A 17,879-nucleotide genomic window follows, 5' to 3' on the forward strand; every position below is an offset into this window, starting at 1 on the left:
CCTGATCTCCCTGCCAGCATGGGTCCAACAAAGACAAAGGAGTTTGCTCTGTCCCTTCTCAGGGGCATGAGCTTGAGCTGGTATTAAATCAATTAATTAGGTTGTTAGGACCTCATTTATTCCTATGTCCAAATCTCTGGATTTTTTTGTATTTTTTGAGCAAAGGGTCACTGTAAATTTAAGACTGCACATGACCTTTCATTATAAACTCTATTTTGTCACTGCACCACCAAAATCACCAAACAAAGTAGCATTGGCCTCAAAATCCATTGGTAAGTTAGGGCACCTTACCAGTGAAATCAAATACTTTTAATGCTTGGGTTTCCTGTAAATTTAATCTTAACTTTGAATGTTTGGGGTTTTTAATCTATTTTTTGCGAGCTGTATTCGTCTAATAAAAATTTCTATTCTTAAATTAGTGATTTATCCTTTTGATCTTAACTTCACCTTAAACTAATGACTACTCCCCAACCATTCACCACACCTAAAAGGCATCTAAGAAAACTAGATCATCCGCATTAGAGATGATTTTGAATATTTTTTTCTCAACAGCAGCTTCTAGCTACATATACACACTTTTTAAAATAATATCAATAAAAATTCCATAGTTTCTAGTGGATATTTTCACTTTGTTTTCTGCAATAAACAGGGAAAGAGAACATGAAGTAGTGGACACACACACACACACAGAGGGTGGAAATTTCAGAAGCACCTAAATGACTTGGGTGCACCTAATTGACTGTGAATGGGCCTCTGGTTCCTAAATGACTTAGGAACTTTTTAAAAATTACACCCAGTATCAATAACGTCTCTGAAAATGTTCTCAGATATTTTTAACGACTTCCTCTGTGATCTAGGTGGTATATTCAGAATACACAATGTACTGAAATTTATGCCAATAAAAACGTTATCTCACACTTCATCATGTACCCTTATTATACAGACAAGGTAGTTTCAGGTGCATATAACTGACTAAAGCAATAGTCTGTATTTTCACAGTAATGTTTTGCTATGAATGTGCACAGCATCATTCATCTGACTTGCAGTTATTAAAACCAGAACGTTAGTATTTTTATTTAACAAATGAAAATGTGCTTGAGCAACATTTAGAACTCTGCATTAAGTTTATTATATAGATAATAATAGATAGATAAATATGTAGCACCGTATATACGGAGATTGTGCTCTAGAAACAGAGAAAACTAATCACAGATCTCTGCCCCTTAGAACTTATAAAGAACATATAAATGCATAATGCACTTTCTAGTAAGCAATATTCTTACCGTGCTTCAAATTGTCCAACCATTCCCCAGTATAGTGATCCCTATTGACAGCATAGATCGTATGTCTTAATCCACATTTCTGTGCCTTCCTGTCCCATTCAATCCAGAGAGGTTCTACAGTCCTAGGATATTTTACAATGGGCATATTGTTCTTAGCTGGAAATGAAAACACAAAGGTGTCAGAAATGCAACTAGAGAGACGTTACCAAGGTGGGTACAGGAAGAACATTCCATCTATAAGCTGCATTTTATGATGCAAATATTTCAGTAGCAAGACTCTAACATCTGGCTTTTAAAAAGGTAAACTAAACTAAAGGCAAAACAAACAGAAATAAGAAACTTAAAAAACATCTTAGCATAAAATAGTTGCAACTGAAAATAAAGGATTATAGTGTAAAGTACTAGGGACCATTAATAATATAGGTTGAAATGGGACACATTTTCGGTGTGCAATATTCTCTTTCTGCATGCAGGAAGTCTTCGGCACGTATTGCAAATGTCAATCTCATTCAGCACACTTAATCCAAACAAGGGCTTCTTCTACATTTCAAAAAACCTGAAGAAATGAGGTAGAAATCCTATCAACCAAATTTTCTAAGGAACCACTGCAATCATTGCTTTATGCGGGGGGGGGGGGGGGGGAGGAAGCAATTCTTTAAATACAGCATGCAAAATATTAAAATATATCTGAATACACAATGAGCTAGATCCTCAAATTGTGTAAATCATCACAGCTCAGTTGAAGTCAATGGAGCTCTGACATTTTACTCTACTTGAGGATCTGATACAATTAGTTTACTGTGTCTGTGTTGTTAAAAATAAATACAATGGCATAGGAACACTACTTGTTGAAAGTGGTACAAACTCAAGTAAAATTTTTGCTAGAAGTTTTTGGACAAGGTCATAGCTCCCATTCCAGTCACTTTAAGATGCTCTAATACCATGCAGGGGACATAAATGAGCTACAGAAGCCTTGGTGAGAGTTCTTTTGGCAGGAGCAACCTGTGTCCCTGCACAGCTCTCTCGTGCAGCTCACAGTGTAGGGATGGGCGGGGGAATGATGCAACACTTAGCACTATGAAAGCAGGGTTGACATAAGTTAGAGCAACCCCTACGACTGCTCCTACTTACACAAGGGCCATACTGTCCCCTGATCCTAGCAACCCAGAATTGGGGTAAGAGGGCACAAAGGAGGTTTCCTTCTGTGATGTGCCTCTTGTGCAGGACACAGAAATCTGTGATTATTAAATTGACGTGTTTGAATCGGCCCCATCACTTCTGGGAGGAAGAAAGGATACTCCCTCCCTCCTTGCCTCCATCTCCTCCCCTGCAGCCCCAGCAAAAGTTCTAATGAGGTGTGGACTACTTTGAGCAGCTGTCATCAGTCCAGAAAGGGATTTGCAGGCGGTTTCCAATCCCTTTGCCTGAGCTGAGTAGGGTATCGATTGTGGTCCCTTGACTTTTTAAAAAATTGTTTGTTTGTGCTTCATGCTAAAAAGGATGGACGGCACTGAGATAGATACTTATAAATCAAAATATGTAATAAGTCAATAGTTGGTGTAATTATTTTTTATGTATAAATACAGAAGATATAGAAAAAGTCCTATTTTGGGACATAGAAAACAAGTCAATAATTTTCAATAATCTAAAAGACAAAAATAAGTGAGAAGACATTTGTTATAGGAATCAAAGGCAGTTTTGCCAGCTGTCATGAGTATATCATGAGCTTCTCAACATTTTTTTTTCAAGCCACATCTACTGGAGTCACATGACTTTGTGAGACTCTCAGCTTGTATTAAGAGAAAGTTAAGGAGAATTTACCCAAAAGTGAAAGTGCACACAAGTTTATGTGGAAAACAATAACTCTGATGATCTATAAACAGTTCAGTTTGATGATCAGGAAAGCTGGACAGAAACTGTTTGTTTAGAGGATTCTTAGAATTAAAGAATCAGATTGGAAAAAGGGATACTGCATTGTTTCATAGACAGTCGGTTCACAAATTGTCAGTATGGAATGATGGACAGGTCAACCAGTCAGTCGGTTTGAGCCCCAGCTCAGCCGACTGCTATCCTGCCCCACTGTTCATTGTTTAATACAGTCCTGCTTATTCAAAACCAGAAATGCTGAGCAATACCTAAAGGTGATCAAATAAAAGTATATAACATGAGAGGCTGCAAAACTAAAACAATCCTGCTTTGGATGAAATGTTCACGGTTTTTGCACCCTGAGTTCCCTCTTCTGCTCCAATCAGCTTGGATTAAATAATTTGTGTGCGTTTTTTTTTTTTAAATTCTTCCCTCTGGCAATTTCCAATCACTGCTCTCAGTAAAACAGGAGGTCTGGCCATCTGTCCCTGCAGGCATCTATAAGCCATGAGGCAACAGGTGAAGGGAGAGATGTGGGATTGACAGTGGAAGATACCAAAGATCAAGGCTGCTGGAACTATTTTTATAGTGGGGGTGCTGATATTGGAAACCATGTATTTGGTGTTTGTTACTACTACTTGAAGACAGGGGATGTAGCAGTATCCTTACTTCCATCACCACTGCCAAAGATAGCCAATTAAGAGTAAAAGTGAGGATCCCATGGTGGAAGGAAAGAGATAGGGGTTTAGGTTATTTCTGAGTGAAGAGGGGAAAGCCAGAAGTTATACCTTTTAAAAATTAAAGTTGAGTTAGCTGTTTATATTTCTCTTTCACTAAACAATGGACTTGTCTGATTCAAAAGCCATTTTTTGGGATTTAATTTTTAAAAGCATCTGTGTGTTTGATGTCGATTGTTCCTCACAAAAAGACAGCAGACTTTGCTATTTGTGGTGATGTATTTAATTATTTTTCCTTCCCTTTGGAGGTCTCTGCACAGTCGGATTTATTTTAAGGTAAAACAAATGCTTCTGTTGCCAGTGTTGTAATAATTGGAGTCTAGGACAAGCCTACCCTGATTGTGAGCTCAATTGCTGGAAAGTAGGTGAAAGTTCATAAAATGTTACGATAACCAGTAACAATGAATGTTGTTAGAAAGTCTATGAAAAGGAGACAGAGATGCTGGATTGGACTAAACACAAAAAGATTATAAAAAACACTTTGGAGCAAGGAAATAGAAGGATAAAAGCAGATTTTCTACATTGCATAATCAAATCTATTATCTACACACTGCATAATGTAAGTCCCCCCACTACACCTCATCAAGCAAAATCTTCTTGTCTTAACTGCCAAAACTCTTCACAAAACTCTTCTCCTTCATGATCCATCATATTATCCTAACATGACATTGACCCCACCTTTGCTCCAACAATGTCAGTCTCAAATGTCCATTTGTTCACTTCACGAACAAGTATCTATGTATTTCCTCCCATGCCGCCCCTTACATATGAGAAAATCTCCTTATTAAAATATTCAGTTATTACATTATCATCCTTCAAATCCCTACTTAAAACCACCACTTCTGTGAAGCCTGCACAAAACCTGATATTTGACAGTGACTAAGCAAGTGGGAAAATTGTGATTATTGTGATTGATGCTGCTAATTGGCTTAATACCTCTGTGAACTGTACACCCAAGTCTATACTCATACATGGTATTATTGTTACCTTGCCTTCTCCACCCTTCTTGCTTGTCCCACCCACCTGTTAACATCTTGTTTTCAAACTGTAGGCTCTTTGGGACAGTAACTATAATTTACTATACATGTGTACAGTGCCTAGCACAATGGAGCCCCAACCTGGTCAAGGCCTGTAGGTGCTACCATAATACAAATAAATAATAATATCAAATCATCCCTACCTCAGCCCTTCTATTCTGTCAGTGTGAATAGGCAGAGTAGTGAAATATACAAAGATATCGCTCTCTTAGACACTTCAGAGAGCAGGATTCCTGTATATTTCAGTACCCAGTCCACAATCAGCCTTAACAGTGTCTCTTTAACCACACTTACTACACAGGTAACTATGAGCTATGTTGTTATGCATAGACATAATTGGGTTCTGATGACATCATGGTAACCATGTAAAAGAAGCTATATTGGGTTGTGATTTCATCAAAACCCTGAGATGTGTGTTTAAAGCCTTACTCAGTTTTTCTTTACTGTGAATATTTAAAGTTATCACAAGATGAATCTAGCCCAGAACGTTCCCCTGTTTCTGCACGGAATATAGGAGCTAAAAGGAATCATAGCAAAGGCATCATCACAGTAACGTGTGGAAGCCAGTGTAACAGTGCTGTGCTGCAGCAGACTCTACGTGTGTGAGGCATGCAAAGGAGCCTTTGCCTGTGAGCTGTGCTGAGGTTTAGTGCAGGGGAGAAGAAGGTGGGGAATGGTTGACCGAAGGTCTGTTGATTTATATGCCAAAACGTTTGGAGAAAAAGGGGGGAAAGTGTCTAAGGTAGCACCCCTGCAGCGCTTCAGTGTAGACGCTCCCTACGCCAACGGGAGGGGTACTACCATCAGTGTAGGTAATCCACCTTCCCAAGAGGCAGTAGCTAGGTCAATGGAAGAATTCTTCCGGACCTAGTCTTGTCTACGCTGGGGGTTAGGTCAACTTAACTATGTTGCTCAGGGATGTTAGCGGATTCCACCCGTGAGCAATGTAGCTGGGTCGATCTAACTTTTTAATGTAGACCAGTCCTAACACTGACTCCTTCTGTGTTACCTGCGTCTGGGCTCACTTCACTGAAAGAACAGTACAGCAGGTTAAATTACAGCTGTCTATTTGACTGCTCACTGTAATACCTAAGCACCTCACAAACACCAAAGAATTTATCCCCACAATGCCGCTGTGAGATAAGAAGTATTATTGTCCCTACTTTGCAAATGGGGAACCAAGGCACAGAGAGATTAACCAAGTGCATATTACTGTTCCTTCAGGCACAGCTAGATTAGACTCTTAACTGGAGTTGATCATTGTTTGTGATTGCAGGTTCTTCCTCATGTTTCCTTCCTCTGTCCCAAATGGGAGGAGAGAACCTCCAGAACTGTAGTCTCTCTGTACTCTTGTGCACTGAGATGTCACTTTCAACTGTACTGATATTAAAGGTCTGTTAAAGAGAGAGAGAGAAAAAAAAAAAGAACTGCTAAACACATCCACAGTGCTCTGTGAGGCAAAACATATCCACTCATTGGAGAGAAGGAAAATCATGCACACACGGGAAACACAGTAAGAATCTCTCCCTCACTAAACTCCAAGAATACCAAACTCTAGGATTTCAGCTATTATTTTCCTTTTCCTCAGAACAAACAGCGCAAGTATATTAAATACAACTGTTTATTTTTATACAATTCTGAGGTTACAATTTTAAATAAAAACCAGAAATGTTAAAGCTAAGATTCTCATGTGAACTTGAATTCACCGACAATTTACATATTACTAATTAGTCTGTTAAATGCACCTCTTAAAATACAGCATGTGCAATGCAGGTGACCTAACAGCTGTACATGAGAAAATTATCTTTTGCATTTCCTGTTTTAACTCCAAATTTGCCATCTAAATGTTGCATTTCCATAGGCTTTTGTGTTATAAAAATGCAGTGTTCAGGATGCAAGTTTAAATAAAAAAGTTAGGAAATATAAAACTAATAGCCATAACATACATCGGTTTCACCCTCTCACAAATATCTGGAACTGAACAAAAATGTTGTTTTGCTGCAGTTCTCACCTGTGACAATTAGACGCTGCTGCTCCCACTAAAATTATTTGCTTTATGGGTTTGTTATCAGAACGAATGTCTTACACAGGTTTGCAAAAAGCTTATGCTCAAATAAATTGGTTAGTCTCTCAGGTGCCACAAGTACTCCTTTTCTTTTTGCGAATACAGACTACCACGGCTGCTCCTCTGAAACCTTACACAGGTTTGTATACTCACTCCAGATGTTACCTTATGTTCTTATATCACGTTTTTTCGAGTCTCTAATGACATGCTATTTAATTCATATGGCTCCATACGGGTCCTAGATTTTCTTTGAACCTGCTTTCAAAGGTTTAAATCAGGAGGAGGACTTGAGCTACTTAATTGTAAACAACTTTTGTAGCCTGACAACTGAGCATTCTAGAGAACAGTTTGGAAACTATGCCAGACTATATAAGGGGTATCAATTAAAGTGCACTGTACTTGACATCTTTGTTTAGCTACCCTTTAACACAGAGATAAGGTATATCTTTCTGTTCACTGTCATGTGCAAAATAGAATGCAGATAAGAATAAATTTTATTGGTGGATGTGGTTAACTCTGTGAACTACTTTCAAGTCTGAGAAGACCCTTCAACAAAATTTGTGTTGAGATTTAAATGTAAAGATAGCATACCATATCTTAAAGATTTATTTTAATTGAGTTTTAATTAAGACGACTCAAGGTAGGTCTAATGTTCAGAAATACCTGGTTTCTGTGTGTTTCTCATCTGTTTTTTAAAATGAAGTTTTAATTAATGAAGTTTTATTATTAGTCAGGATAGTTAAGTTACAATGCTTATTGTTTGGATGCCGTGTATGATGCCTGGGATAACTTTGGATTTCCTACTTGCTTAGTACTTGGGGTGATAGTTGTTGTACTTGACTAACTTGAACTGTTACACAATGTAGTGTTTTTTGTGTTGGAATGACAACTTGTTTTCTGTTTACAGTATACTCAGATTTATTTATTAATTCAATGAGGAGCCCTTTAAAAATATCTCCCATTGGGAGTCATATTTTTCAGGACTAAGAAGTAAGGTCTCTTGTGTTGTCTCAAAGTTTTGAATTTTCTCATTGCATTTCTGAATCTATCGTGTCTGATCACTGATTATGTTATCATCATTAAAGCATGTCTGTCCTGATCTCTCATAGTAGAGTTTATGCAGAGTGTCAGAGGGTGAAATGCTGGTCATGATTTGCTCTCCAGGATTAAATGCTATCTTCTGAAAGTGATTTCTTCTTTAAATAAGTCTTCCAATGTGAGAGGCGTTCACATTTTTGTCAAATTTATTTTGTTTTATGGTTATTTTACAAATTTGAACACAAGTACATTTAATTTAAAAGCCTTTTTTACCGAAGAATTCACCCAGTTCCAACCATTTGTCTGCCAGATGCCATCTCCCCACCCCCTAAAACTGCCAGTGTGACCTGCAGAGCTGCAGAAGCTGACTGGAGCCAGAATGTCTGGGATGCTAAGAGCAAGCCAGCTCTTTCTTGAACACTCCAGCTTTGTCCCAAAAATCAACCTGCTGCACTCCCCTCAGAGTGAGCCAACTCATAACCATAGAGAGAGTGATAGCTATCTGCTGTCTGTGATGAAAAGTTGTCCAACTGCTCTACCCCCTTTTCCCCAGCAAGCTGTAACCCTTTCAGCAATTTGAAGACTGAAGAAAATGAACGATAGAGCTTATTTTATTGTTGATGCAAGAAGGTGCTTCAAGCACATGCTGTAGTCTCTGTGAACACCCTCAATTGGAGCATCATTCCTTGCCAGGAGCCATTTAAAAATAATACATATTTATTATGCCAGTTTTGAGTTAATTTCAATATTTCATTTCTTTAAAATCAAGTGTAAAGGTATTGTATATTTATTGCACTCAAGAAATCACAGAATGTACATAAATGACAGTGGTTTAACTCAACAATTTCATGTACTCTAGCAAAAAACACTGTTATGAATTTTGTCTCTTTGTTACACACTTTGGAGGTCTCCACCATCCTCTTGGGACCCAGTCTTACTTTCTTTTGCAGCCTGAAATCTCCATCTGAAGACAGTGGACGTTTAGGATATGCAAGGAGGTGATATTTTAGGGCCAGATTTTCAAAGCTGGGCACCCAGCATGTCCCCCACGTGCTGAACTCTTCTGAAAATCTGGCCACTTATTTAGATGCCTTAATGGGTGCTAAGTTCTTCTGAGAATTCTGGCCTTAGTGTTTAGGAGGCTGAGAGATAATAGCTGTGCCTTCCTTCTGATCCCTGCAGCTCTGCTGTAATGAGCAGTGGTTCTGGGCTGCCAGCTAGTAATTAATAGAAGGCAGCACTCAGAGGTGCCCTGCCGCTCAGCTGGGAGAAATCCTGCTGCTTTTTGCGCTGACTTCTCCCTGGTGGCCAATGATCTCTCTACAGCTCAGCTCAGTTTGTATTCAGCTGCTGTAGCAGAGATGTCTGGAGTGGGTCCTGGGCTAGCACGAGCAGCTTTCCACAGGGGGTAGGTGGAATCAGCCATTCCCCAACCGGATGCCAAAAGATTCCTTAACCTTTCTCCTGGCAAGTTCTGCTGCCTGTTGTCCAGTTCTCGTTCTGAGAGCAGCAAAGCAGGAGGAGGATGAGCACAGACGGACATGGGAAAGCCCCCATGCTAATTACTAGAAACCTTTTTATTGTTAACCCTTTCTTTTCCTGCAGTGCTAGAGTAATTAGAGGAGAATAGCCGATACCAACGAATCTCTGTTCCTAACATAAAATCATTTCTATCTCCCCTCTTTTAACAGCAAATAAGGGGTAGACTAACCTCTTTGTTTTTGCTGCAGAGGCAATCTGGGGAGCTCTGGTCAAATGTAGCGCTAGCAGCATGAGCTGTGTACAGCCTGTGCACACAACATTTCCCACCCCTGCTAGGGTAGCCATAGCAACTCTGGCAGACTCTTCCCAACAGACAAACCCATATTCCAGGTTTAAAGAGTACCTAGGATGCAGTTCACGGCAGGTTGGGAGTCAAATGCATCTGATTACAGCCATTATTGTAACTGTCTAAGTAAAAACTTAGCATACAACCTGTGTTGGGGTATCTGTATATTTCCATTTTTACTTGATCCCTGTACTGTATAAATCAGAAATGTTACCAGTGAAGACAACACTATATATTTTCCTTGTCCTTAGGAATAAAGGAAAAGAAGTGGCTTGAGTGGGTAGACGCTATCAGCACTATTTCACACTCATAATGTCTTTCATTCCAAAGGGTCCCCAAACCAAAGCCTTTCACAACCCCCAGAGAGTGCCTCCCCCCTGGCTGCTCTACGCTACTTTCCCTGGCGAGTTCAAAGGCAGGCAGGAAGGCAGCCCCACAGCATAAGCTCCCTCAGGAGGAGTTCCCAGATGGGAGGACAGCAGAGACCCTGCAGATTGGGAACGGGAAAGGTGCCCAGTGCTTGGAAGGGAGAAACTCAGGAAGGAGAACATACTGGCTCACTGTGTTTGAATAGTGCCCAGCACAATGGGACATCAGTTTCAGCCAGGGTGCCTAGGTGCAGTTGTAATAAAAATAATAATATAATTGTGACAGAGATGGTAATTTTCTACAATATTCTGGACAAACCTATGTAAATCAAGTTAAATTTTAAATATTTAAAAAAATTTTTTTTAAAAAATATTTAAATTTTTTTTTAAGTATTTTAGTTCATTGTGTTAAAATGCAAATATTTATGTATCACTGTGAATTTTATGTAAGGTCTCTAAGGAGGAGACCTGACTAATGTAAAACCCTGGGAAGTGTTATAAGTTTCAAAGGACTATCTGAAACAACATGAGCTTTTTAAAGTTAAGTGGATCTCTCTACAGGGAGGTGTATGCAAATATAAACTCTTCCAAATAAGCAAGAACTCAGCCTTTGAAGTTTTGCACAGAGGAGGGGACTTTTTGTCTGCTGATCTCCTGTTAAATGAGGACAGATCAAAAAGGCCCAAACTAGATAAAGAGTGGTTTCAGAGTAACAGCCGTGTTAGTCTGTATTCGCAAAAAGAAAAGGAGTACTTGTGGCACCTTAGAGACTAACCAATTTATTTGAGCATGAGCTTTCGTGAGCTACAGCTCATTTCATCGGATGCATACCGTGGAAACTGCAGCAGACTTTATATGTGTGTGTATGGGGGTGGAGGGTGAGAAAACCTGGATTTGTGCTGGAAATGGCCCAACTTGATGATCACTTTAGATAAGCTATTACCAGCAGGACAGTGGGGTGGGAGGAGGTATTGTTTCATATTCTCTGTGTGTATATAAAGTCTGCTGCAGTTTCCACGGTATGCATCCGATGAAGTGAGCTGTAGCTCACGAAAGTTCATGCTCAAATAAATTGGTTAGTCTCTAAGGTGCCCCAAGTACTCCTTTTCTTTTTTAGATAAAGAGTGACTCACAGATTCATGGGTGTGCTTGTTTCTGAGCTAACAGCTGATATGAACTTGTGAGTACAGAAAAACCTGTTGGTGGGATTTGAAGGACTGTTCACCGACCAGAGCCTTTGTTGGTGTTGGGGTGAGCTCTGCTAAACATATTAGCATCCCTATAGGTTCTTTTATTGTTTGTAGTATTTTCTCTGTAATGCCTTCACCTTAACCATAAATGTACATGCCTAAAAAAAGCTGTGTGATCACTTAAAACTGTAGCAGTTACACTGTTTATAGCTTTCAAAGAGTAAGCAAAGTGCAGACATAGGTCTGTTTAGGTGGTTTGCTTTGCTGGGGGAATACAACAGTATTGGCAGGAAACTGTGCAGCCTGGAAATACCTTGGTCAGGAGAGAAAGAGACCTGTGTCCAGAAGCTTAAGAGTGAGTGCTCTTGTTGGACCATAGAGGGGGAATATATGTGCAGTTGCCCTGAATTGTGACAATAATAAATCTTGACCTTAACTACTGAAACTCAACTCATGCTTCCATAAAACTAGATTTTCTTTGGATTATTAATAAGGAAAGGGGTGATTATTCAGAGCTACTGCTCTTCTGTGTAAAAGGACATTGATTTAAAAACATTATTTCCTGCAGAATGTCCGTAAGAAAGAGATGTGAGAATAGCATAGCTAAAACAACAATTAAATAGATTAAAAAGTAACATGCAGGATTGACTCACTGACCTAGATCTCAGACTGAAAAATCTTAAAGATAAAGAAATTTAGGCATCCATGTTCAATTGTGCGGGAACGCTAATGAATTCAGAGGGGAACCAATGTGTGTGTGTGTGTGTGTGTGTTTTGGTACAGATCCAGTGTCAGAAGCTCTTTATAGAGTTTGAAACATTTCAATTCAATAGATACTTAACTTTCAGGTCACAAATATTCCAATGCTTTTGTTTTTATTCCAATGCTTAAAAATCCCCTCAATAATTTATTAAAGCGTAGTTGAAAGTAAGGAGATGAAGAGTTGAGTAGAAAGGATTCTATCCATATAAAACCTGATACTACAATTGTTTAAATGATGCTACACTGCAAGATTCTGTCTGCTTTATTAACAAAATGAGTTGGGAGAATTAGGTTTGAACAAACAAACAGGTATTCATACCAATAAGTGCTACCTAACTTGTGGTCCTCAGTGCTCTAAGCTGTGGCTTTTGACTCAAAGATCACTGTGTTCACAAAATGTGTTTGATTTTAAATTCCTAATGTGTTCCCTGAGCTGTACTGTGTGATTTTTAAACTGCAGTGTTTGAATCAGTTTCATCACTCAGGGTAGAGGTTGGGGCATGCTTCCTCCTCAGTTCTTCACACCTCCTCCCCTGCAGCTGCAGAAGAAATAGTGTTATGATCAGGGAGTACTCTGTGTAACTGGTGTCCATCCCGCAGAGAATTTGCACTTCCTTCATGTGAGCTGAGTAGAGTGTTATTTGTGGCTCTTTGAATGTTGTAAAATAGTTTGTTTGGCCTGAAGTCTGAAAAGGAGTAACAGCAGTGAGCTAGGGATTTGTATAGGGAAGTCATCTCAGATAGGAGAGGATGAGGCGGAATCTAAGAATGAAAAACAGCACAAATGAAACATAAATGGAACAGCACTTTTTGCTACTGTTGCATCTGTCATGTGTAAGAAATATCCATACCACAGTGTTATCCTATTCAGTTATCTAGTCAACATTTCCCATGACACATATGGGGGAGTGTTGTGGTTACAATATGGTGAAGAATTCCAAATGAGGGCTGCGGAAGATTGCTCCATGCCCTTTGACACACTTGACAATGATTTATGACTTAAATGGATGATACCATCTTGGCCTGTAATGCTGTATGGGCTGTTGATTCCACACCAGTCACTGATTGAGGCAGACATACAAAAGCTGCCCTGGTGAGCTTACAATGGTGGTTAAATAATTTTGCTCCATTTGCCATTAAAAGCACAAATGCTACTTGTGTGGGGAGCAACACAGATCCACCAGGAGCTACACCGTGAAAGGCTGAAGATTATGGTTGACAAATTCTGTTCCCCATGGCTGCATGGAACTTTCTACTATAAGGATAAAGATTACTCTGTGCAAGAAACAGTCTTTCTTAGGGGGTGATCCCACACTGTGAAACAAACTCAGAGAAGAACTAAGAACCACCGCAAATCGTATCTCCTTCCATTCCATTAGCCTTTTTAGTAACTGCTTCATATTGTTGACTCATATTCAATTAGTGATTCATAGATTCATAGATATTTAGGCCAGAAGGGACCATTATGATCATCTAGTCTGACCTCCTGCACAATGCAGGCCACAGAATTTCACCCACCACTCCTAAAAAAGACCTCACACCTATATCTATGCTATTGAAGTCCTCAAATTGTAGTTTGAAGGCCTCAAGGAGCAGAGAATCCTCCAGCAAGTGACCCGTGCCCCATGCTACAGAGGAAGGCGAAAAACCTCCAGGGCCTTCCAATCTGCCCTGGAGGAAAATTCCTTCCCGACCCCAAATATGGCGATCAGCTAAACCCTGAGCATATGGGCAAGATTCATCAGCCAGATACTACAGAAAATTCTTTCCCGGGTAACTTGGATCTTACCCCATCTAAAAACCCATCACAGGCCATTGGGCCTATTTACCATAAATATTTAATTACCAAAACCATGTTATCCCATCATACCATCTCCTCCATAAACTTATCGAGTTTAATCTTAAAGCAAGATAGATCTTTTGCCCCCACCACTTCCCTCGGAAGGCTATTCCAAAACTTCACTCCTCTGATGGTTAGAAACCTTCGTCTAATTTCTAATCTAAATTTCCTAGTGGCCAGTTTATATCCATTTGTTCTTGTGTCCACATTGGTACTGAGTTTAAATAATTCCTCTCCCTCTCTGGTATTTATCCCTCTGATATATTTATAGAGAGCAATCATATCTCCCCTCAACCTTCTTTTAGTTAGGCTAAACAAGCCAAGCTCCCTGAGTCTCCTTTCATAAGACAAGTTTTCCATTCCTCGGATCATCCTAGTAGCCCTTCTCTGTACCTGTTCCAGTTTGAATTCATCCTTCTTAAACATGGGAGACCAGAACTGCACACAGTATTCCAGGTGAGGTCTCACCAGTGCCTTATATAACGGTACTAAAACCTCCTTATCCCTACTGGAAATACCTCTCCTGATGCATCCCAAGACGACATTAGCTTTTTTCACAGCCATATCACATTGGCAGCTCATAGTCATCCTATGATCAACCAATACTCCAAGGTCCTTTTCCTCCTCCGTTACTTCTAGTTGATGCGTCCCTAGCTTATAACTAAAATTCTTGTTATTAATCCCTAAATGCATGACCTTACACTTCTCACTATTAAATTTCATCCTATTCCTATTACTCCAGTTTACAAGGTCATCCAGATCCTCCTGTAGGGTATCCCTGTCCTTCTCTAAATTAGCAATACCTCCCAGCTTTGTATCATCTGCAAACTTTATTAGCACACTCCCACTTTTTGTGCCCAGGTCAGTAATAAAAAGATTAAATAAGATTGGTCCCAAAACTGATCCTTGAGGAACTCCACTGGTAACCTCCCTCCAACTTGACAGCTCACCTTTCAGTAGGACCCGTTGTAGTCTCCCCTTTAACCAATTCCCTATCCACCTTTCAATTTTCCTATTGATGCCCATCTTATCCAATTTAACTAATAATTCCCCATGTGGCACAGTATCAAACGCCTTACTAAAATCTAAGTAAATTAGATCCACTGCGTTTCCTTTATCTAAAAAATCTGTTACTCTCTCAAAGAAGGAGATCAGGTTGGTTTGGCACGATCTACCTTTTGTAAAACCATGTTGTATTTTGTCCCATTTACCATTGACTTCAATGTCCTTAACTACCTTCTCCTTCAAAATTTTTTCCAAGACCTTGCATACTACAGATGTCAAACTAACAGGCCTATAATTACTTGGATCACTTTTTTTCCCTTTCTTAAAAATAGGAACTATGTTAGCAATTCTCCAATCATACGGTACAACCCCTGAGTTTACAGATTCATTAAAAATTCTTGCTAATGGGCTTGCAATTTCTTGTGCCAATTCTTTTAATATTCTTGGATGAAGATTATCTGGGCCCCCCGATTTAGTCCCATTAAGCTGTTTGAGTTTCGCTTCTACCTCAGATATGGTGATGTCTACCTCCATATCCTCATTCCCATTTATCATGCTACCATTATCCCTAAGATCCTCTTTAGTCTTATTAAAGACTGAGGCAAAGTATTTGTTTAGATATTGGGCCATGCCTAGATTATCCTTGACCTCCACTCCATCCTCAGTTTTTAGCGGTCCCACTTCTTCTTTCTTTGTTTTCTTCCTATTTATATGACTATAGAACCTTTTACTATTGGTTTTAATTCCCTTTGCAAGGTCCAACTCTACTTGACTTTTAGCCTGTCTCACTTTATCCCTACATATTCTGACCTCAATAAGGTAGCTTTCCTTACTGATCCCTCCCTTCTTCCACTCCCTATATGCTTTCTGCTTTTTCTTAATTACCTCTCTAAGATGCTTGCTCATCCAGCTTGGTCTACAACTCCTGCCTATGAATTTTTTCCCCTTTCTTGGGATGCAGGCTTCCGATAGCTTCTGCAGCTTTAATTTAAAATAATCCCAGGCCTCCTCTACCTTTAAACCCATAAATTCTTCAGTCCAATCCACTTCCCTAACTAATTTCCTTAATTTTTGAAAGTCAGCCCTTTTGAAATCAAAAACCCTAGTTGCAGATTTATTTTTGTTAATCCTTCCATTCAGTTTGAACTGAATTAGCTCATGATCACTTGAGCCAAGATTATCCCCTACAACCATTTCCTCTATGAGGTCCTCATTACTCACCAAGACCAAATCTAAAATGGCATCCCCTCTAGTCGGTTCAGCAACTACTTGCTGAAGGAATCCATCAGCTATCGCATCTAGGAAAATCTGAGCCCTATTATTATTACTAGCACTCGTCCTCCAGTCTATATCTGGGAAGTTAAAGTCTCCCATGATCACACAGTTTCCATTAGTATTTACTTTATTAAAAACATTAAAAAGGGCTCTATCCATATCCAAATTAGATCCCGGCGGTCTATAGCACACCCCAAGCACTATCCCAGGGGAGGCTCTAATAGTTTTCTTCCCCAATTTAATTGTTGCCCAGACAGACTCAGTCATATCCATTTCATCGCTTCTTATTTCTTTACATTCTATCTCATCATTGATATACAATGCTACTCCACCACCTTTACCTTTATTTCGGTCTTTCCTAAACAGCACATACCCTTCAATACCTGTAGCCCAGTCATGACTACTATTCCACCAGGTCTCTGTTATACCTATAATATCTGGTTTCACTTCCTGCACCAGTAACTCTAGTTCCTCCATTTTGTTACCTAGGCTCCTTGCATTAGTGTACAAACATCTTAATTTTTGCTGTTTGACCTCACTCACATTCTGTACCCTATTAGGCACGGTTATTTTACTACCAGTATAACCTATTAGACTTGTATCTACACTGCCCTTCCTCCTACCTACAGCTGTATCCATTCTTACTTCATTTTCTTTCCACTCTATGCTAAATTCTGGCGTGGAGATTACCTGGACATCTCCCAACCATCTCCCCCAAATTCCTAGTTTAAAGCTCTCTTAATCAGTTGTGCCAGCCTCCATCCTAGAAGTCTATTTCCTTCCCTACTCAGATGAAGTCCATCCCGAGAGAACTGTCCTCTATCCATGAATGCCTCCCAATGGCCATACATCCCAAAGCCCTCCTTATAGCACCACTGCCTAAGCCATCTATTGATAGTCATAATCTTGTCACACCTTTGTTGCCCTTCTCTAGGAATAGGCAGAATCCCACTAAAGATCACCTGAGCCTCAATTTCCTTAAGCGTCCTCCCCAGCCTAGCATAGTCTCCCTTAATACTTTCCAGCGAGAATCTAGCCGTATCATTTGTTCCCACATGAAGGATAATTAGGGGATTCTTTCCCGCTCCCTTTAGAATCCTTTTCAACCTCAGGTCTACATCCCGTATCTTAGCACCTGGAAGACAGCACACCCTCCTATTTTCTGGATCAGCTCTGGTTACAGGCCTATCTATTCTTCTCAGTAAGGAGTCCCCAATCACATAGACCTGCCTTTTCCTAGTGACGGTGCTATTCTCCAGTCTATCCCCTGTTCCCTCTGGCTGCAAGTTCTTTCCATTCCCATTCTCCCTTGTAATCCTTTTTAACCCATCCTGTATCCTCCTGGGGCTCATATTTGGTGTAATCTCCATTAACTCTTCCCCTTTTCCTATAGGACTAACCGCTCTTCTCTTCTTCCTTGCCCTATCACCTTCAGTGACTACCTGCTGAGCCCCTTCTTCATTTTCCAACTCTGCAAACCTATTCTGAAGCTCTATTTCTCCTTCACTAGCCCGTCTTTTCCTCTGCCTAGTTCTTTTAGTCACATGCTTCCACTGACCACTTTCCTCACCCAGTCTCCCCTCAG

General features: G+C 39.8%; 1 protein-coding gene across 4 annotated transcripts in view; it reads right to left on the reverse strand.

Moving 5' to 3' along the window:
- The window catches only part of MORN3 (MORN repeat containing 3), a 67,283-nt gene that overhangs the window by 13,217 nt on the left and 36,187 nt on the right, over nucleotides 1–17,879 (reverse strand). For 2 of the 4 annotated variants that reach the window (XM_073313492.2, XM_073313496.2), the window contains exon 2: nucleotides 1,284–1,439. In XM_073313492.2, coding sequence (XP_073169593.1) covers nucleotides 1,284–1,439 — 156 coding nt within the window. Of the gene's footprint in view, nucleotides 1–1,283; nucleotides 1,440–6,086; nucleotides 6,318–9,737; nucleotides 9,825–17,879 lie in introns of those variants that run through there. The other 2 variants (XM_073313493.2, XM_073313495.2) reach the window with 2 other exon arrangements.

Source organism: Lepidochelys kempii, chromosome 15 (assembly GCF_965140285.1).
Source record: "Lepidochelys kempii isolate rLepKem1 chromosome 15, rLepKem1.hap1, whole genome shotgun sequence".
NCBI classification, from domain to species: Eukaryota; Metazoa; Chordata; order Testudines; family Cheloniidae; genus Lepidochelys; species Lepidochelys kempii.